Raw genomic sequence first — 20781 nt, forward strand, 5'->3', positions numbered from 1 at the left:
CTGTTCTCACTCCACAGAAAGAGGAGATATGGTTCTTGTTTGGTAATTGCTAAAATCTCTTTGAGGAAAGAAATAAAGATGTCAACTCCTTTGGCTTGCTTTTTCATTTATTTTTCTTAGACAAATAGACTATATGATATCTAACTTTTGTGTATATCTTCGGGTAGCCCAGGATACACATACCCTCATCATACCAGTGGTTCACAAACTTCTGGATGCAAAAAAAAAAAAATTACTTGGAATGCTTGTTTAAAATGCACGTTTTTGGCTCCTCCCAGCCCCCAGGAAGGTTTGAAGCTCAACAATCTGATTTTTTTTTTTTTTTTTTTAAATTTGGAATCTCGCTCTGTCAGCTCACTGCAACTTCTGCCTCTCGGGTTCAAGTGATTCTCCTGCCTTAGCCTCCTGAGTAGCTGGGACTACAGGCATGCACCACCACGCCTGGCTAATTTTTGTATTTTCAGTAGAGACGGGGGTTTTCACCACATTGGCCAGGCTGGTCTCGAATTCCTGACCTCGTGATCCGCCCGCCTCAGCCTCCCAAAGTGCTGGGATTACAGGCATGAACCACTGCACCCAGCCAGTAATCCAATTTTTAGCCCCAAAGGCTTCTGATATGTATGGTTGTCAATATACAGCACCTTGGGCAGCAAGGCCCTCGGTATACTGTGATAGGCTGGGTGGGAAGTAAGATAATGTAGCTCTTGATTGGCAATTTTAACTTAATGGTAAGTTGACAGCATTTTATATCAAAATACAGAAAAGTAGGCATTAGAGTACAAATTTTCAAGAAAACCACCTAGAGAAACGTGCTTTCTGTGGGTCTTAAATGACACTATAAAGGCTATCACTCAGTGTTGTTATATGATGTGGGGATAAGCATTCATTTGTTGAATTGCCAGCAGTTCTGCAGCTTCGAGTTTTTTATTCAGGCAGGGGGTTCTGAATAAAGTGATAAGCTGCGTTCAAAACCTGTGCCATAAAGAAACCTGTACTGCTACTAATTAGAAGCCACTGCTTGGTTTTTCTTTTCTTTTCTTTTCTTTTTTGAGACGGAGTCTCGCTCTGTCACCCAGGCTGGAGTGCAGTGGTGCGATCTCGGCTCACTGCAACCTCCGCTCCTCCAGGTTTAAGCAGCTCTCTCCCTCAGCCTCCGGAGTATCCGGGATTACAGGTGCGTGCCACCATGCCCGGCTAATTTTTTGTATTTTTAGTAGAGATGGGGGGGGGGGGGTATCACCATCTTGGCCAGGCTGGTCTTGAACTCCTGACCTCGTGATCCACCTGCCTCGGCCTCCCAAAGTGCTGGGATTACGGGCGTGAGCCACCGCGCCCGGCCTGCTTGATGGTTTTATCTTTGCAGTAGAATGCATTCATCCCAAGGTATACATCACAGTTGTATATTAATTTTCATCTTGCTGTCTAAGGTACTCTCCAGTACTCTCTTGGAGACATCCTCTCTAAGTCTTAAGGAAACTGAAATGTACACAAAGCAACTAGTACAGAGAACACTAGTTGATGGCAGTTCAAGAATGTGGTGATGGGCAAGTGATGTGTGGCCTGTAGGTAAGTGGAAACATTTTGGCTCTGATGGATGAGAAGGTTGTATCTGGGCCTTCTGTGTAGAGTAGACTGTCATTTTAAAATCAACCAAAAAATATTTTGCCGAACTGAGACTATAAAGTAGCAAGTGGTATGATCAGGTCTTGTGAATTTTCCATAGTTTCCTCCAAGAGCTGGATCCTCGTTTCTTCCAATTGCTTAGCAATGCTTAGAAAGACAGTGATATAATTAATTTTCTTTGATACTAAGCGCAAATTTGTTTATGCACAGTGTATAGGAAATGGAGGACAGACACCCAGTATTGGCCGACATGCATCTATTATGAGCTCTGTAGGCAGTATCTCCCCATCCTGAGGTCAGTTCTATAAGGTAGGTACTATTTATGTCATATTTCAGATGAGAAAGACGCTAAATACTTTGAGCCCAAGGAGGCTATTCTTCCTACCCCATCAGTAGTACTCAGCATGGAAGCAAATTGAGACATTCATTGCCTTCCTCCAGACGTTTCCTGCAGCTCAAGCTAGGATGCGATCCCGAGCTTATTCCCGGGGAACCCAGAGTATTAACAAACACCCTAAGTGGTAATGATATAGATGGGGAAACTGCATTGGAGCAGGTCAAGCAGCAGCCGACAGCGTTAACCTGTCAGCCGTGGGCGGAGGCGGTGCGAGGCGCGGGCTGGTCGGAGCCGCGCACCACGCCCCCCGGCCGGGGTGGAACGAGGACAGGTGCTGCCCTCCGGCGGCCGCGTCGGCGCAGTGCAACCCCGCGCCGCGGCTGCGCAGTGCCGCCCTCTGGCGGCTCCGCTCCTTCTTCCCATCGGCCTCGGCTTGCGGGCCTTTCAAACATGGAGGAGCGGGAGCGGGGGGCGAGGTCGGCTCGCGCCGCGAGTCCCGCGCGCCCGCCCAGCCCGCGGCTGGATGTCAGCTCTGACAGCTTCGACCCGCTGCTGGCGCTGTACGCGCCCCGCCTGCCTCCCATCCCCTACCCCAATGCCCCCTGCTTCAACAACGTGGCGGAGTACGAGAGCTTCCTCAGGACCGGGGTCCGGGGCGGCGGGCGCGGGCGCGGGCGGGCTCGGGGCGCGGCCGCGGGCTCGGGGGTTCCCTCCGCGCCCGGGCCCTCAGGCAGGACTCGCCGCCGCCCGGACGCGCCCGCCCCGGACCCCGAGCGCATCCAGCGTCTCCGCCGTCTCATGGTGGCCAAAGAGGAAGGGGACGGAGCCGCAGGAGCGGGCCGGAGGGGTCCCGGTCGAAGCAGGAAGGCGCCACGCAACGTGCTCACGCGAATGCCCTGTGAGTCCGCGGTCCGGGCGGGAAGCGGGGCCGCCGCCGTCCGGAAGCTGGCGGCCGAGGGGGCGTCTGCGGGGCGGCGGTGGCCGGGCGCGGGTCTGCACGGATTGTGGGAGCGCCTTGGAGATTTGCGGGGATCAGCAGCGACTGTGGGGTGGAACTGCTTGAGTAATGTGGGTAATGACGGCGTGGGGAGGGTCCCTCTGAGTAAGAAAAGGGGCTGTAGGAGCAACAGAGGGAGAGTGGTGAGGCTGTAGTGGTGATAAGAAGCCGTGGGAAAGGTCTGTAGAGGTAATCGGGGCCCATGGAAGGGTCAGAGGTGATGAGCCTGCGGAGAGGGTCTACAGGATTGATGGAGGACCTGGAGAGGTGGCGGGGGCTACAGAGTTTGGGGGACATCAGAGGGACGTCTGCAGAGGTGATGAGAGGTCTTAGAGACCACAGTGAGAGGTAAGGTGGGGCGGAAAAGGAGACGTGAGGGGAGAGCACAGCCAATATTAGGGGAAGGAGAGTATTTGGTCAGTGGGATTTGAGGAGGATCGGATGGAGTGTGGGGAGATCTGTTCAGATAGCACAGGCGCATAATCCCATAACCCCTGTACATTGACAGCTCCTTCTTGAGTGCGATAAGCAGAAGGGCTGCAGGGTCTTGATACACATATGTTCACATTACTAAGTCACAAGTGCTGAAATGCAGCAGGCACAGAATGCCTCTAAAACACAGACGCTGTTTTACAGCCACTCTGCCTGGCTGGGTGCAGGACTGTGTCTGTCAGGCTCATATTACCATATGTGCAGATTATTTTAAGTTCTAAAGGTGTAAATGGCACAAGGGAATTTCTTGGAGCCTCCTAATAGATCCTTAGAGTAAAGCTGTAAACAGCAGAGGCTCTAATGTGTGAGTTAAGTCTTGTATAAATGGAATAAAAACAGCCTAGGGTTATCTCTTTTGTCATCTGGCAAGCAGTTCTGACATCTGCCCTGTGAACACAATGACCTACTTAGCTATTCAAAGCATCTGTATCCTGGTAATTCAATTGTTACCTTATTAAGTCACTGCCTTTTGGATGGAGAGGTGTGCCAAGCAAGGGACTGATTTTCTTCCTTCCTAGAAATTTGTTTATTAAGAGAGAAACATCCTGAAACGCTGTGTGCTGTTATGTGTGCCTTTGCTGGTTGTCTTACCATGCCACAGCATCCCTGCCCAAGCTAGGATTTACCCCGGCTTGCTTTCCCGGCTGTAACACAAAGACAGTATGCATGTTCCCAAAACGAGAGCAGTTTGGGGGACCTTAATTTGCCTATGCAATTTGCCACCATTAGCTAGTTGAAATGCACTCTTAAGTCTCATTGCAACATTTATTTCTATTTTACCAGTTATTGCGTTGCTACCAAGATTATCAAGGGAAAGGAATATTACTGTGTATTGCTATGTGGTGGGTGGTTTTGGCTTTCCCTGTAGAGCACTTCACTGTAATGATATGACAGTGTGTGAAGACCGGCTTTGTCAACTTCTTGTGATTAAGTATACCCCTGGAATTAAGATCTCAGAGAATGTGTCCTACATACTGAAAATTTTCACCATGGCACTGCAGACAGTTGGGTGTACATGAGAGACAGGTGTTGACGTCACACAGAGTTGACCTTCAGAAAGCAAGAAAACAACAGAAACATGGGTGAGGATTGGATTTATTCAAGAAAGAGTTCCTACTTGAGGGTGAAGGGTGGGAGGGGGGTGAGAATCAGAAAACTACCTATCGGGTACTATGGTCACTACCTGGGTGACAAAATAATTTGTGTGCCAGACCCCAGTGACACACGATTTACACATGCAGCAAACTTTTCACGTACCTCCTGATCCAAAAACAAAAGTTGGAAGGGAAAAAGAAAAGAACTAGGTATATTTTATATGTATGCCACAGTTTTAATTTAAAAAACTATATATACATATATATATATATGCCTACTCTAAACCCTGATTGGATACAGTTGCTCAGAAAAATCAAAATATAGATAACAGTAAGATAAAACTATTTGTGGACATATACAAATGCTTTCTGGAAAAAAATGGCTATGCATTTGAGAATGCTTAATTCTTTGCAAAATATTTACATAAAATGTAAGTTACATCAGGCCGTAACAGCAAACAGAAGGTTTGTTAGGTCATATCATCAATGAAACATAATGAAGAATACAGGAGGAGCTACATTTTGTTGCTGACTTTAAAATGCTGTATTTCATCAATTCAGATCCAAGTTACCCATCCAAGTTCACAGACAGGACAGTGTGGAAGGAGTGCAAAATTAAGTGTAATGGTGTTTTAACCATAAAATGTTTCACTTTGTATCTCTGTCATAGAATCTCTTTGAAGTCCCTTGTGGAGCAGTCCTATTCTTTTCCTTGCAGTAATAAAATTTTAAAAGTAGCCAAGCACAGTGGCTCACACCTGTAATCCCAGCACTTTGGGAGGCTGAGGTGGGCGGATCACTTTAGGCCAGGAGTTCAAGACCAGCCTGGCCAACATGGTCAAACTCTGTCTCTACTAAAAATAGAAAAATTAGTTGGGCGTGGCAGCATCTGTCTCTAGTTCCAGCTGCTCAGGAGGATGAGGCACGAGAATCGCTTGAACCCTGGAGGTGGAAGCTGCAGTGAGCCGAGATCATAGGACATCATAGGGATGTCTACAGAGGTGATAAGAGGTCTCAAAAAAAAGTAATAATAAAAGTATAGGAGGCTGTTGCAATACTGGGAATACTAAAGAAAAAAAGAAAAAGCATAGGAGGAAAGGTTTTTCATAATCATTAAGCCTAAGCCATCATTGATTCCACATTTTCTCCATGTAAAGAACTCAAGCACAAGCTCTACTTGCAAGTGGAATGTAATTGCTTTTCCTCCTTTTTAATATTGAGGCGCCTATAGAGAACGGTAAGACAAGACTAAAGAGCATTATCATCCTCTTTTCCACATAATTCTAGTGTCTATATTTCTCCTTAGCATCGCAGCACCATACCTGATCCACAGTGGTTCTGGTTTATAATTATGCTTTGAGCAAGCTTTTTCTAGGTATATCTGTCACTGTGAAACGAACTGGTGTATTCAAGCTAACATCTTGACATTATAAAGCTGTGAGAAAACGTGTTATCATTACTTTGTTTTAGCTACAAGTGTGTTGGTGTGCAGCCTGTGCCGGTATGAACAAGTGTGTGTGGTCAATCCAAAATGCATGTGACATGCAGGATTTGACTTCTAGACCACTGTCTAGGTGAATGGCTTGTCTCCAGTTCCAAATTCAGTTCTGCAGGGAGCCTACACACTCCTTTTACTCGCACACATCCTGCTGAGAAGGATTTCAAAACAAACCTGATTTATTGGGCCTCTGACATAATACCACGATTGGAAATTTGTTCGAGTCCTGTTGTTGTAGTTTACTTTGATTGCTGAAATAATTTCCCACAATATGGTGTCTTGATGTTTTCATTTTAATAAAGTGATATTCTTTGGATAACTTTGATTTCACTACCTGCAAATAAAGAGCAAGAAAATAAGCAAAATCAAGAACATCTGAGCCCTGCATACAGCAGTAAAGTGAACTCTCAAATTTGAACAGCATCTCTGTTACACAGAGGTTGCCAAAAGTGCATGAGTATGACTTACATAAAACCGAGAACAGGGGTACTTAGGCTTCAAAAAAGGCCAAGCTTAAAATTCAACCTTGTCACTTTTCTCAGCTCATTGCAGCTGTCTCCAGTGCAACTAAAGAATAGCCTCAGATGATTTCTGCACCACACTGCTGTGTGTGTGTGTGTGTGTGTGTGTGTGTGTGTGTGTGTGTTGGCCAGTTTGACATAGCATCACAATAGGGAAGACACTGGTGTGCCTTTGCCAGGTAACTGATTCAAACATTGTGCTTTAAATCTGTCATGGCACCCTTCTATAGAATGGCAACTAAAACTGTTTTCAGAGAAAAGAAAAAATATTTTTCTATTGCAGACTCATAAGGTGACTGTTACAGTTTGTGGTTTCATTTCTCTGGGCCCTTAATAGGTTATGGAATCTGGGGAGCTGCCTATGCCCTAATGAGCTAATAACTTTGTATATTTGGAGATATATATGTAGATACAGTTTTGTCCTTAAATTTTCTTTGAATAGGTGGTTGTGGAGGCTAAACCAACTCCATCTTGAATGCTAATCCACCGTGTTGATTTCTGATTAAACCCAATTCTGGGAAGGCCTCTAAGATTTCCAATTTATCTGTTGTTCCTTGTGTAAGAGCACGTACTTACTGTAGCTCCTGTCCTTACGTGAGAACAACCTTGATGTTAACTTACTTCAATTGTCGTACACATCCCTTCTGAATCACCCTTTCCCTATAGCATGTAAGCCCTGCGTCTGGGGGTCATGGCAGGGGGATCCATCATCTTGTTTTGCCGCCACCTGAGACACAGACGTGGCTTCTCTTCCTACATTCCTACTAAATATTTCTAAGGAAAACAAGAGTTCCCGTAAGAGGTAAGTTTTAGGTCTTTAAAGAAGGGCATGATTGAGAACAGTTATTTTAAAATCAGGCTGTGATGGTATAATTTACATGTAGCAGGAGAAGGAAGAGTGGAGCTGAAAATGACCTGGATCTGGAAGGGTGTGGCAGTAGAGAAGGGGATTGGAAGAGTAACTTTCTCCAAAGATAAGGCGTGTGCTTTTTTGTCGTATTTTGTCATAGAAACCTGACACGTCCATTTGGAGCTTGCCACAGAGACGGCTGGAAAGAGAGTGTGCACTCTGATTCAGAATGGGGAGCTCACTTTTGCCCTGGCGGTTTGCTCTGATAGGTGGTGCTAGTGTTGTACTTTTGATCACACACAAGGAGAGCAATGCTTCCTGAAATTACACCTTATTAAATCTTTGGAAGAAAAAAATTAAAGCTACACATTTGAGAAAGACCAATTGAAAGACCTGAATTTGCCATCTTATTTAATTAGAATAAGAGACTGTTGCTAAGATACTTGATTGCCCTTTCTCTCTGTTTTGGAGGTGTGGGAAAGAAGTAATGTCCCTGTTTTTTTCCAAGTTAGAAAAAAAATAGTCTTTCCATTCTTTGTGTAAACACATACATCTGTAGGGCAGTGGGCAGTATATATGTATGTGTAGAAAAGGAAATAATGCAGGCATGTGATCAGTTTCTAAGAAATTGAATTATTGGGACTTAGTCCTGAAATAACTCTACAAGTTAACTATCTTAACCTCATTTTATGAATGAGGAAATTTGGACCTTAAAGAAAAAGTTATTCACCAGGGTCACGCAACTAGTTATAATGACCTGAAAGTTGTTTACAATGCTTGATTTAATACGGCCTATAACACATATGCACACACACACACACACCCTTAGCTAGCAAATGTACAAAGGACTTTAAAATACTGCTAGAAGAGAGGTAAATGGTGATGGTCAGACCAAAATTCTCATGGTCTTTTCCAAGGTCACTGTTTCATGTTGCTTCCAACTCTGACTTATTCCCAAACCTGTAATCTGAGATAAACTCCTCCTGCTAGTCTGCTAAGTCATTTTCTTCTAAGAATCTTTTATTAATTTATCACAGCCGTGGTTTATAAGCCAATCTATGACAGAGGGATAAGATGGCTTCAGGAGGAACCAATTTAGTTATCCAAACTGAAGTGCAGGGCTGTTGTTCTCCTTTATGCCACTAGAAACAAAGCAAGAGAGATTTTTCATTTGTTTACTGTCAATGCCAAATCTCTATATATCCAGACTTCTAAGACCTGACCAAAAACAAATAAACTTTCTACAGAATTTTGCCTTGCAAACTTGGGAAAGACTGAGACTGTGTATGCACGAAAAAGAGAGATTGGGGGGCGTAGTGCGTGCCTGTAGTCCCACCTACTCAGTAGGCTGAGGTGAAGCGCTTGAGCCGAGGAGGTCAAGGCTGCAGTGAGCCGTGATTGTGCCATTGCACTCCAGCCTGGGTGACATAGTGAGACCCTGTCGCAGGAAAAAAAGAAGAATGTATGGTTTTCTTTGGGGAGGTTTTATATACCATAGCCAGCATATTGTGAGAGCTGAGTTAACATGAAATAATAAAAATAAAATTCATCTTTGCTCCCACGCTCTGAGAAGAGAATCCTTCATAATAAAAGCTGAAATTTATAGTCCCAGTATTCTTCCCATAAATCCTTATCCTGCTCTTTTCATGTGATGCTTATTAGTAGTGTCATAGGAGCCAGATACTCAGCAGGTGCCTTTTACACCGTCAGGGCTTGGGCTACAACCAGTGCTTTTCCTCCCAGAAACACTAGTGACTCCAGAGAGCTTGTGCGTGGAGTAGCTTTGGTGGCGTCAAAGGCCTTTCTTTCTGACAGGATTGCACGTGTTTAAGGGCAGAGTGCAGTTTGTTTCCTTCGAACATGTAAACAAAGCTTTTGGTTTTTTGGAAGACTCAAGCTGGGTATGTGATTCATGAATTGTCTTAAGGCACACAATTTAGAAGGATCTTGCTGTTGATACATACATTTTGTGTGTGTGTTTTTCTCGAGACGGAGTCTTGCTCTGTCTCCCAGGCTGGAGTGCATTGGCACGATCTCGGCTCACTGCAACCTCCACCTCCTGGGTTCAAGCCTCCTGAGTAGCTGGGATTACGGGCGTGGGCCACCACTCCCAGCTAATTTTTTGTATTTTTAGTAGAAACGGGGTTTCACCATGTTGGCCAGGCTGGTGTCAAACTCCTGACCTTGTGATCTGCCCGCCTCAGCCTCCCAAAGTGCTGGGATTACAAGTGTGAGCCACCGTGCCCAGCCATTTTTTTTTTTTTTTTTAATGACAGTGTTACTCTGCTGCCCAGGCTGGAGTACAGGGGGAGGATCTCGGCTCACTGCAACCTCCACCTCTGGGTTCAAGCCATTCTCCTGCCTCAGCCTCCTGAGTAGCTGGGATTATGGGTATGGGCCACCATGCCTGGCTAATTGTTGTATTTTTAGTAGAGCCGGGGTTTCACCATGTTGGCCAGGCTGATCTTGAACTCCTGACCTCAGGTGATCCGCCCACCTCGGCCTCCCAAAGTGCTGGGATTACAGGTGTGAGCCACTGCACTCGGCCCACCCAAGAAGTTTTTAAGTGATAGTTCATCTTAGAGTCAGCGACATCGTAGAATAAAAGATATACTGGTAGTGAAACATTTGGCTGATATCAATACATATGGTTTATCCTCATTGTGTTGGAATCTAGTCTCGTGTCAGTGTGTGTTGACCGCACGAGCCATGTTGCCCATTGGACCTTCCTGTTCCAATAGTGAGATTGTCACTCTACCATGGGCCTCATGTTGCTGGCTGAAGTTGGGTGGTCTTGGCTTAATTCTGGGAATGAGGGCAGATGTTAAGACTGTCCTGATCTTCTCTTGTTTCAGTGCACGAAGGCAGCCCTCTGGGTGAACTCCATCGCTGTATCCGCGAGGGGGTGAAGGTGAATGTTCACATCCGCACTTTCAAGGGACTTCGGGGCGTCTGTACAGGCTTCCTTGTTGCATTTGACAAGTTCTGGAATATGGTAATTAAGCCTTTCTCACAGGGCGGGAGAGCCTCCCACAGATTACATCTTCTATATATTTAAAGGACCTGAGTAACTACATTAAGCAAAACCCAAAAAATAACTTGTCAGAAGAACTAGAATTTTTGCATGCTTTTGGGCAACAACAAAAAAAGGTCTTTTTATTGCTTACTTCTCCTTAAGGCAGTGGCTCTTAACCAAGGTGATTTTGTTCTTCCTTCCCTCCCGGGAACATTTGTCAATGTTTGGAGACATTTTATTGTCACCACTGTAGGAGGGGATACTACTGGCATCTAATAGGTAGAGGCCAGGGTTGCTGCTAAACAGTCTGCAGTACACAAGATAGTCCCTCAACAACAAATAATTATCCAGTCTGAAAAGTCATTAGTGCCAAGGTTGAGAAACCCAGCCATAAGGACCAGTTATTTTATTGGTTTAGTAACTTTTAGTTGATCTTCTACCAACCATTCTTTCATTAATTTAAAAACATTTATTGACTTCCCACTTTGGCTGAACCCCATGCTAGGTGCAAAAGTTTCAGAAAGGAACTTGCACTCTGCAGTACATGGGAAGGTAAATAAGGATAGAGGTGAAGCAGACATCAGTAAACAAAGCATTTTGCATGATGTCTTTTTGGTTTTTTTTGAGACAGAGTTTCGCTCTTGTCGCCCAGGCTGGAGTGCAATGGCGCAATCTCAGCTCACTGCAACCTCCGCCTCTTGAGTAGCTGGGATTACAGGCGCCTGCCACCATGCCCAGCAGATTTTTGTATTTTTAGTAGAGATGGGGTTTCACCATGTTGGCCAGGCTGGTCTTGAACTCCAGACCTCAGGTGATCTGCCTGCCTCAGCCTCCCAAAGTGCTGGGATTACAGACATGAGCCATTGTGCCCGGCTGCATGGTGGTTTTATAATGAGGGAGTGTGCCACACTTCCTAGCCTTCTAGAGGCTTACTGCCTTTTTTTCTAGACATTTGTAGGAGAGAAGCGATATGTAATAGCACAACTATAATTTGAGGTGGTTAAGAACCACCAGGCCACGTGCCCTGGCTCACGCCTGTAATCCCAGCACTTTGGAAGGCCGAGGCAGGCAGATCACCTGAGGTCAGGAGTTCGAGACCAGCCTGGTCAACATAGGGAAACCCCATCTCTACTAAAAATACAAAATTAGCCAGGCTTGGTGGCACGCATCTGTAATCCCAGCTACTCAGGAGGCTGAGGCAGGAGAATCGCTTGAAGCTGGGAGGTGGAGGTTGCCGTGAGCCAAGATCGTGCCACTGCACTCCAGCCTGGGTGACAGAGCAAGACTCTGTCAAAAAAAAAAAAAAAAAAAAAAAGAATCACCAGAGCTTTCTGGTGTTTCTTTTCCATTTGGTCTTCTGTCTCCAACTTTCCTTTTCCCTGTGCTTCATCCCCATCCATGCATCCTCCTGGAAAAGAACAGTAGCTGCTGACATATATTGAGTTCCTGCTGTGTGCCAGATACTATACTGAGGGCTTCATATGTTACCTCAATGAATGAGTTGTTCCATTTCACAAATGAAGAAATTGAGTCTAGAGAGATTGGAATATTGCTCACAGATCACACCGTTAGTAAGTGGAAGTGTCAAACTTTTTCCTCGGTCGTTCTAACTCCTAAAACCATGTTTTCAACCATTATGGAATTTGAATCCTAGCTTCACCACTTGGTAACTGTGTGACTGTAAGCAAGATAATTTCTCTGAGCCTCAGTTTTCTCATTTCCAAAATGTAGGGGAAAATGTTTTATTATGATAGTTTTACCTTTGAAGGAAAGAATTGAAGAGAATGTATTAGGCGATAGTGGTGATTATAACAGTACTGTCAACTTGTATTTGTAGGGTGATTTACACTTTTCAAAGGAATTAGTCTTATACATCTCATTTGGTCCTAACAGCTGTCCTGTGAGGTTGCTCTTGGTGATGAGAACTCACCAGCAAGTCTGTGTGTAACCCTGGTTAATTTCTGTTAATTGCTTTCATAAGACATAGAAACTGAAGAGGGTAAAGAAGCAGTAGTGTTCCTCAAAGTGGGGTCCGAAGCCATCCTGCATCAGAATCACCTGGGGCTTCTGGCTGAAACAAAAGGTTCCTGGGCTTCATCCCAGACCTACCAAAATAGAATCTCCAGCAGAATAGCTTTGGGTTTGTATTTTAATAAACCTCCTAGATATTCTTGCACACTGAAATTTAAGACCTTCTACCATGCAGTCATAAAGACCCTTACCATCCGTAGGTGAAACCCATCTTATATGGTGATAGCAGCTTAAAAATACTACACAGAAGGTACCAGGTGTCACCATTTTCTTCTGCCTAGGAGCTGAGTCACCTGTTAAGTGTAGTTCTGCTCTGAATAGATGTTATTCTGCCTTTTTTTCCCTGAAAAAGCTATACAAAAAATTTTTTAATTCTGTCTAATGTTTTTCCTTTTGGACTGTTCCTCTAGGCACTTACTGATGTGGACGAGACCTACCGAAAACCTGTCCTAGGCAAAGCATATGAACGGGATTCTTCACTGACTCTCACTAGGGTAGGCAGTTTCCCCCTGACCTCCTGAGTAGCCATCATGCTTTCCAGCTTAGGAATTGAGATCCCTGAGTCCAGTGACTAGGATTTCCTAGAGAGAAATCTCTGTTGCTATAAACCAGCTGTGCCTATACCAAGGTCTTCCTTAGTTTCTCTTTTCATGCTTCCAGTGAATCTCAAGTGAGTCTGTGCTTGTAACCTGCATATTGTTTGAGGAGCAAGTTGTCTCTTACAACACTTGAAAGTCTTTGAGCTTTATACCACAGAAATAAGCCTTTTCTCTTGACATACGTATTATCTGCACTATAGTTAGAAATAGGAAGTTTATGGCCAGGCGTGGTGGCTCATACCTGTAATCCCAGCACTTTGGGAGGCTGAGGCGGGTGAATCATGAGGTCAGGAGATCAAGACCATCCTGGCTAACACAGTGAAACCCCGTCTCTACTAAAAATACAAAAATTAGTCAGGCAGGGTGGCAGGTGCCTGTAATCCCAGCTACTTGGGAGGCTGAGGCAGGAGAATCGCTTGAACCTGGGAGGCGGAGGTTGCACTGAGGTGAGATCATGCCACTGCACTTCAGCCTGGGTGACAGAGTGAGACTCTGTCTCCAAAAAAAAGAAAGGAGATTTATTACTAACTTTTAAAAAATTGCAAAGCAAGGAATCCACAGAACATAATTAAAGAATTTGGTCTTTTTCTGTATGTTGAAAGAGGGTGATGAAGGCTAAAGAGAAGGCTAATATTTATCATTGTTTTCTTTATAGCTATTTGATCGACTGAAACTTCAAGATTCCTCCAAGAAGGAAGCAGATTCTAAGTCTGCAGTTGAAGATTCCACTCTGTCTAGATACTCACAGACATCCACTTGGAAGTTGGCTTCAGTGTGGGGAAGAGGAGACACTGACCGGGGCTCACACAAGCGTTCCCGCTCTGTCCCTTCTTCCCTGCAGGCCTCTGCAAGGGAGGAGTCCAGGTCAGAGCTGTCAGGGAGGACTACACGGACCGAAGGCTCCAGTGTGGGAGGTACCTTTTCCAGGGCTACCACCCTTTCCAGAGGCCAGTCCCGTAAGAAAAAGCGAAAGCCCAAAGTGGATTACCAGCAGGTATTCACTCGACACATAAATCAGATTTTCATTCGAGGCGAGAATGTCCTGCTGGTTCATCTTGCACAGTGACCAGCTCAGCCTGGGCTTTGGTTTTTAGAAATAAAATGCATGAATTGCTGCTATGCTGTATCCTAGTATCCCAGTGAAACTCTGAGTTGGAATGATTCCCTCTGGTCCTGCATAAGCAGAGGACAGAGCAGGCTCAGCCCCCTGGAAGATGAGCTCAAGGGGAGGACAGGCCTTGGGAGGGCGGGCATTTGCATTAATATCAAGGCAAAAAGCATACGTAGATACATGCATCTGATTTGGTATCGTGATTTACTTCAGACCCTGAAACCAAATATCTGATCTTCCATTAGACTTAGGGGTCACAATATGAGTGGAACTTACTTTTTAGAGACTATAGGGGAAAGAAATCTCGAAAAGAAGTATTGCATGTCTGAAAGCTAGTGCCCTGAGTACTCATGAATTCGATTCCAAGAGTAGCAGTGTAAGTTGCCTTGGAGCCCTGCATTCACATCTTGTAACTAACTTTTGAATTTTGCCTGACATGATTCTCTCTTGATGAAGAAATGAAATGTATTGTCTTTGAATATCTACAAGATCTAGGAAAGTTACCAACTTATGTAGGGTGGAATTTGGATAGGTGGTGGTGCTCACAGCAGCCAGCAACGAGTGTTCTGTTTCGATCCTTCTTCTTCTTATGGAAAGGAATACAGGACCTCTTCAGTCTTCCCCTTACCAGAGGTAGCCTCTGCAAATGGCATACCAGATGGGACTCTAAGATGCTTGTGTGGTGGCTTCTTGTCCTTCTCTTTGACTTCTGTGGCATGGTGCTAGTGCATGTACCCTGTGGTATTGCCCCTCTGTCCGTAGTGTGAACTGTCCTGTGAACTTTATGTCAGGAGACTGTGACCTTCATGTCCAGCTTCAAAGAGTTCTTCATGAACTCAGTAATACACATCACATGGCTGAGAGTCCGCTTTCCAGGCAGGGCCAGCATGTGTAGAATATCTTTCAGAATGTTCACCATGAAACAGGGGTGGTAGATGTATTCCCTTGTGTCGGGCCAAAGAAGTTCTTACAAAGTACAGTGGGTGGTGTCTAAAGGGACACTTTACTCACAGCCTGGCTTGAGTAACAGGAACACCATAGCACCCGCAAATACTTCTACTTGAATCATATTCTGTGCTTTTTCAATCACTAGTGCAGAATAGGCTGCATCTTGACACAGACTGTTAGGCAATATTGATTTTTTTGTTTTGTTTTTATTTGGTTTTATCTGAGATAACTCATGTTCAAGGTGGGAATAAGAAATAGCCAACTAATTAAAATGTATGAAAAGAAAACTTTCCCCTGCTGTATTTGTTGTGTAACATAAATAAGCCTTCTGAGAAGCAGGGTGAATAAAGTTTAGGGAGCTGGGACACCTGGTCCTTCTGCTAGCTGGACCACTGGCTCATCATGCAATGAAAGGTGAGCAGATTTAACCCCTCTGTGCCTCAGCTTTTTCCCCACAGACACCTACCTCACAGGGGCATTGAGACAAAAATTAAAGAAAGGCATTTTACAGTCTCTAAACATGTTTAAGTGCCATAAGTAATTTTTCCTGACTCTGTTTCATAGCTTTGTAAGAATTCTGTGTCTTATAAGCAAGGCAGGTGCTACATAAAAAAGTAATCTTAGCTGGGCGCAGTGGCTCACACCTGTAATCCCAGCACTGTGGGAGGCCGAGGCGGGTGGATCACGAGGTCAGGAATTCGAGGGCATCCTGGCTAACACGGTGAAACCTCGTCTCTACTAAAAATACAAAAATTAGCTGGGCGTGGTGGCGGGCGCCTGTAGTCCCAGCTACTCAGGAGGCTGAGGCAGGAGAATGGCGTGAACCCGGGAGGCAGAGGTTGCAGTGAGCCGAGATGGCGCCACTGCACTCCAGCCTGGGCGACAGAGCGAGACTCCGTCTCAAAAAACAAAATAATCTTAGGGGTCATAGTAATGATCCTGTTGTAACTATCTTCAGAAGGCAACGATATCTTCTGGAACTGTTCCATATTCTGTTCCTTCCGCCTAAGGGACAGTGGAAGTTCTCAGGAAGAGTATCTTCAGGAAGAGGAGAGTAACTTTTTTTTTGCTGCTCCCGCTGTAATCCCAGACCTCACCCTTTTCTGATCGTTATCAGAAAGAATCCCCTATACTTTTCAAGGGGTTTATATGTAGCACCAAATGGAGAATGAGCATCTAAAAATGACACATCCCAAAAGGGCAATCTGTAGAAGTTTGTTGTTTGTTTACTTGTTTTTATTTTTAAATGCATTGTAAAGTATACTCTAGAGCCAGATCAGATGCACTAAAGTTTATGGAGGTTCCAGGTTACAAACTCAAGTGAACAGTAATCTTTGGAAGCTGCCAGTCTAAATTCTAAATAGTGTATCTGAAATCTCAGTTCCCAAAATAGTTGTCTTGTTTAATCATCAGGCAACACTGCATATACCTGTATGGCTATCCTCACCTGCCTGCCCTCTCCCGCAGCTAGAATGATGTACTCTACTTTCCCAATAAGGTAGAAATTTGGAATCAAAAGGAATATAATCAGTTTTCATTCATTCCACTGCCTAGTTAAATCTAACCTGATTTAAACATATGCCATTTTTATGTTTACATATAATTTTCATATAGCCATATAAGGGTTGATTTACCATTTTTTGCCCAACATGACAATTATGGCTATGAAAAATTATGTTTGAACTGTGTATGATCTATTTTATGTGCTATATGTTCCCATTTGTTTGTTTGGTCTGGATAGTGGGTCTGGAATGAATTCTATCTAGTAAATGTGCTGTTTTGTATAAAGCATGATTATTACTTTTTAACAAAAGTTCATTTTTACAGATTACTCCCTTTTCTTTCTCTCTCTTTCTTTCTTTCTTTCTTTCTCCTTCTCTCTTTCTCTCTTTCTTTCTTTCCTTTTTTTTTTTTTTTTTTTTTTGGTGACAGAGTTTCGCTCTTGTTGCCCAGGCTGAAGTGCAGTGGCATGATCTCAGCTCACTGCAACCTCTGCCTCCCAGGTTCAAGCGATTCTCCTGCCTCAGCCTCCTGAGTAACTGGGTCAGCCACCATGGCTGACTGATTTTTTTTATTTTTAGTAGAGAAGGGGTTTCACCATGTTAGCCAGGCTGGTCTCGAACTCCTGACATCAGGTGATCCACCCACCTCGGCCTCCCAAAGTGCTGGGATTACAGGCGTGAGCTACCCCGCCCAGCCCCCTTTTCTTTATTATTGAAGATATTGTTGAAAAGAAAGAAAAAATAGGTCCCAATAGTATATGTGCTACTCAAAAAATGTGATCATTTAGGACATTATCACAAGTTGCTATGGAAATAACTGAAGGCTTCCTCAGGAGAAGGAAAGAAAATGAGGAAAGTAATGGAGTCCACGAACTCCCACCAGCTCACCTGAGGGGAGCTCAGTGCAGCTGAAATACTGAATACTGAAATACTAGAAACCAACAAAACTGGTTTCTAGTATTCTCCAGGGATTTGGGCTTGGGAAACTTGGTAAGAATAGTATTTATTTTTGAACATTCAACTTTGGCTCTTCAAAGTAATCTTTAAACGTGGGAATATGTTTTCAAGACAATTCACAGGACATACTTAGGTAGTTGGTGAGGTCTTCTCAAAAGTATCTACCTTTGTTAGATAATAACAAGTGACTAAGAAAGGGGAGATATGGTTTTATGCTCAAAACAATTTCATGTGCCATTCTTTGTATACAGAGGTGAGTCTTTTACTCTCCCATTAGTAGAACTTGCACTTTGGGCTGTCTGCTCTAGTATTTGGGAAGTGTTTATACTTCCTTCCAGAGACCATCTTATGATCAGAGGCAGGATGTCTGTGAGATGATTAGCCAGAGTTAGCAGTGTCCAGGGAGAGTGGCTTTAGACCAGTCAGTACCTTGCTGTTTGTGCATTGTGCATGGTGCATGTCAAGTCAGGAAGCCAAGAAACCGTTGGCATTAAAATCTAGATGCGTAGAGATCCTTGCTATGAGTTGTGGATAGGAGTGGCTCCGTCTATCCTCGTGGTGAAAAAGTCCAGGAGCTCCTTTAGAGATTGTCAAGTCATGAGCGATGAGCTGCCGTTAATCCTCAGACGCCTTACAAAAATTGAGAGGTACCACTTCTACCCTTTGAGAAAAAAGAAATAGAAACTTACTTGCTTCAGAATGGATATTTATATTTCTGCTTGCACCATTTCCATAGCAGCTGACAAAGGCAAAATCATGAAATAGAATCAGTTCTATAAATTGCTTCTTTAAATTTTCTCTAAATTTTGCCTCTAGGAAAAAATTAAAACTATTCAATGACAGCTAGCTGTCACTGGTGCTACCCCAAAGCTTTCCAATCTTTTATGTATTTTTTATGAATGAAACTTGCTGTAGGAAAGTCAAGGTTCATGTAAGAGTATTGTGGTGTAAATATAATGGTTTCACAGCTGTTTGAATTTTTCTTTTCCTGTGCCAGATATAGAATGCAGTCAACCCTTTTTCAGTAACTTATGTTCACCAGTCTGTGCTTTTCTTCTCCCAGAAGGCTTTTCTTAGTGGTTGTAAGTGCAGGAATCCTGGGCCTGTGTTGCAAAGGTGGGTGGTCTGTCAGCGCTTTCTGGCAAATTGAGTTGATGGATTTAAGATAAGCCTTTGGGGTTCTGTCAGTTTTCTGGGCTCTGAGGAAGGGTTGGGCCTCCTTCATTCTCAGTATTTTGAGTATTTTTCAAATGTTTGTACGTTATCTTGCACTGCTCTAATAAAAATGAAAGCTCTCTGTCAATAAATGGTTTTGGATGGTTGGAAGATCTGGGGGAAGAAAAATAAGTACACCTGAGACCTTCAGTTAGTCTTTTATTTATTTAGAATAAAAAATAGTTTGATAACCTACCAGAGTTAGTGCTTCTTTAAAAACACTCCCGGGAAAGATGGGGACTGTCCCTTAGGAAAGCCATAAAAGTGATTCCCAATACTTTGCAATTGCTTTTGATATTTAGTCCTTTGGAACAAATGTGTGATGTTATGTCTGATGTTGTGTTTTTAGAGCTGTGAAAAGTCTGAGAAATTTCAAGGGGTATTATTTAAATGATGATTATCTGGCTGAATTATGTGTGAGCTAGAATCTAGGGTAGCTGTCCACTTCTTTTTCTGTTGTCCTGACAGTAAAGCAAATAGTAAGCCATGTCTTGAAAGTGATTTGCTTGTTTCATACTGACATCTAAAGACATCAGCCTTCTCTTTGGCAACCCTGGGGATACTCCTCTGCACCATAACTTATTAATGTTTTTTTAGACAAGGCTAAACCGAATGACTCTACCTATCTATACTTTCACTGCTCATATACCAGCTGCTACAAGAAAAACATGATTTGTAAGTTTGTCTTTACTCCTAATTGCTAAAGTAACTGAAACCCTTCCTGTCTAGGGAGAATTGCTGCTAGTAACGTCAGTTTGCAATGTTCAGCTTTAGATATGTGTCGGATGGGAGTCTGAAAACTGTAATAAACTGTATTCATATCCTGGCTGCTTTGTCCGCTGCTTTTGGGGGGTGGCAGAGAGGAGGCAGGGGAGTCTGTTACCAAGTGAAGACACCTGTCTAGAAAGTTAAAACATCTCAAGCCTTCTGCATTTGCATTATTGTAACCTTGTACCTTTTCTTTACCAAAGCCCACACATCTAAATCACCACTCTTGCCGGGCACGGTGGATCACGCCTATAATCCCAGCACTTTGGGAGGCCGAGGCAGGTGGATCACCTGAGGTTGGGAGTTCGAGAACAGCCTGGCCAACATGGTGAAACCCTGTCTCTACTAAAAATACAAAAAGTAGCCAGGTGTGGTGGCGAAGTAATCCTGGCTGCTCGGAAGGCCGAAGCAGGAGAATCGCCTGAACCCGGGAGGTGGAAGTTGCAGTGAGCTGAAATCACGCCACTGCACCCCGGGCTGGGCCACAGAGCAACACTGTCGAAAAGAAAAGAAAGAAACAAAAAATTAGCCGGGCGTGATGGCGCGCACCTGTAGTCCCAGCTACTCAGGAGGCTGAGGCAGGAGAATCACTTGAACCCGGAAGGCAAAGGTTGCAGTGAGCTGAGATCGCACCACTGCACTCCAGCCTGGACAATACAGCAAGGCTCCATCTCAAAAAATAAAAATAAATAAAATAAAAATAAATCACCACTCTTGAGGTAGCTTTTTTCTTTCAAGTACTTGAGGTTCATGCTTAGGATAGGAACTTGGCCCACATTCTGAATTCTCTCTTCTAAGCTGCAAGCAGTGGTCATTGCCCTGTGAATTTATTCTACCTAATAGCTCACTGGCACTGGTTCATTCTGTTGGTGATCTGCGGAAATCACCATTCATCCTGCTCCCCTCTGAGTGTTTCACCACATTTGGCAAATCGATCTTCACATTCTTCCAGAAATGTTTGAATTTGCCACCAGCTTTCCACTGTGCATGTACAGGAAGGTGTGCTGCCCCAGATTTGCCACATTGATGACCTGATCTCTTCTGTGTGCCTCCAGAACTGAATCGCCTGGTAAGGAAGACAATAAAAGTCACACTTATTCTTAGAGGGTGAAACCTCAAGTTAACTGTCAAGACCCAGCTTCTCACTTTAAAGGATCCAGTAACTTGAGCCCAGCTGACACACACGAAATTTCTAACCGCTGCAGTGGAGAGGGAGGCAGGA

At 44.1% G+C, this 20781-nt stretch overlaps 1 protein-coding gene across 2 annotated transcripts; it reads left to right on the plus strand.

The window, feature by feature from the left end:
* Nucleotides 1–2399: 2399 nt before the first annotated feature.
* On the plus strand, nucleotides 2400–20270 carry LSM11 (LSM11, U7 small nuclear RNA associated). 2 transcript variants are annotated; one of them, XM_028849864.2, is made up of 5 exons: nucleotides 2400–2858; nucleotides 10268–10407; nucleotides 12870–12953; nucleotides 13714–14052; nucleotides 19763–20270. In XM_028849864.2, the coding sequence occupies exons 1-5, from the start codon at nucleotides 2411–2413 to the stop codon at nucleotides 19889–19891; spliced, it is 1140 nt and encodes a 379-aa protein (XP_028705697.2). In that variant the 5' UTR covers nucleotides 2400–2410; the 3' UTR covers nucleotides 19892–20270. The 2 variants fall into 2 exon arrangements, with proteins under 2 accessions (XP_028705697.2, XP_014996812.3); XM_015141326.3 differs by lacking the exon at nucleotides 19763–20270 and having other exon boundaries at nucleotides 13714–15389.
* Nucleotides 20271–20781: the final 511 nt, after the last annotated feature.

The sequence above is a fragment of the Macaca mulatta genome, chromosome 6 (genome assembly GCF_049350105.2).
Source record: "Macaca mulatta isolate MMU2019108-1 chromosome 6, T2T-MMU8v2.0, whole genome shotgun sequence".
Lineage (NCBI taxonomy): Eukaryota > Metazoa > Chordata > Mammalia > Primates > Cercopithecidae > Macaca > Macaca mulatta.

What these genes read in the sequence shown, in the direction of transcription:
- LSM11 (XM_028849864.2), top strand. Translation starts at nt 2,411, where the DNA reads ATGGAGGAGCGGGAGCGGGGGGCGAGGTCGGCTCGCGCCGCGAGTCCC. An exon ending in CGTGCTCACGCGAATGCCCT is followed by an intron (nt 2,859 to 10,267) that starts GTGAGTCCGCGG and finishes CTCTTGTTTCAG; the next exon opens with TGCACGAAGGCAGCCCTCTG. An exon ending in TTGACAAGTTCTGGAATATG is followed by an intron (nt 10,408 to 12,869) that starts GTAATTAAGCCT and finishes CTGTTCCTCTAG; the next exon opens with GCACTTACTGATGTGGACGA.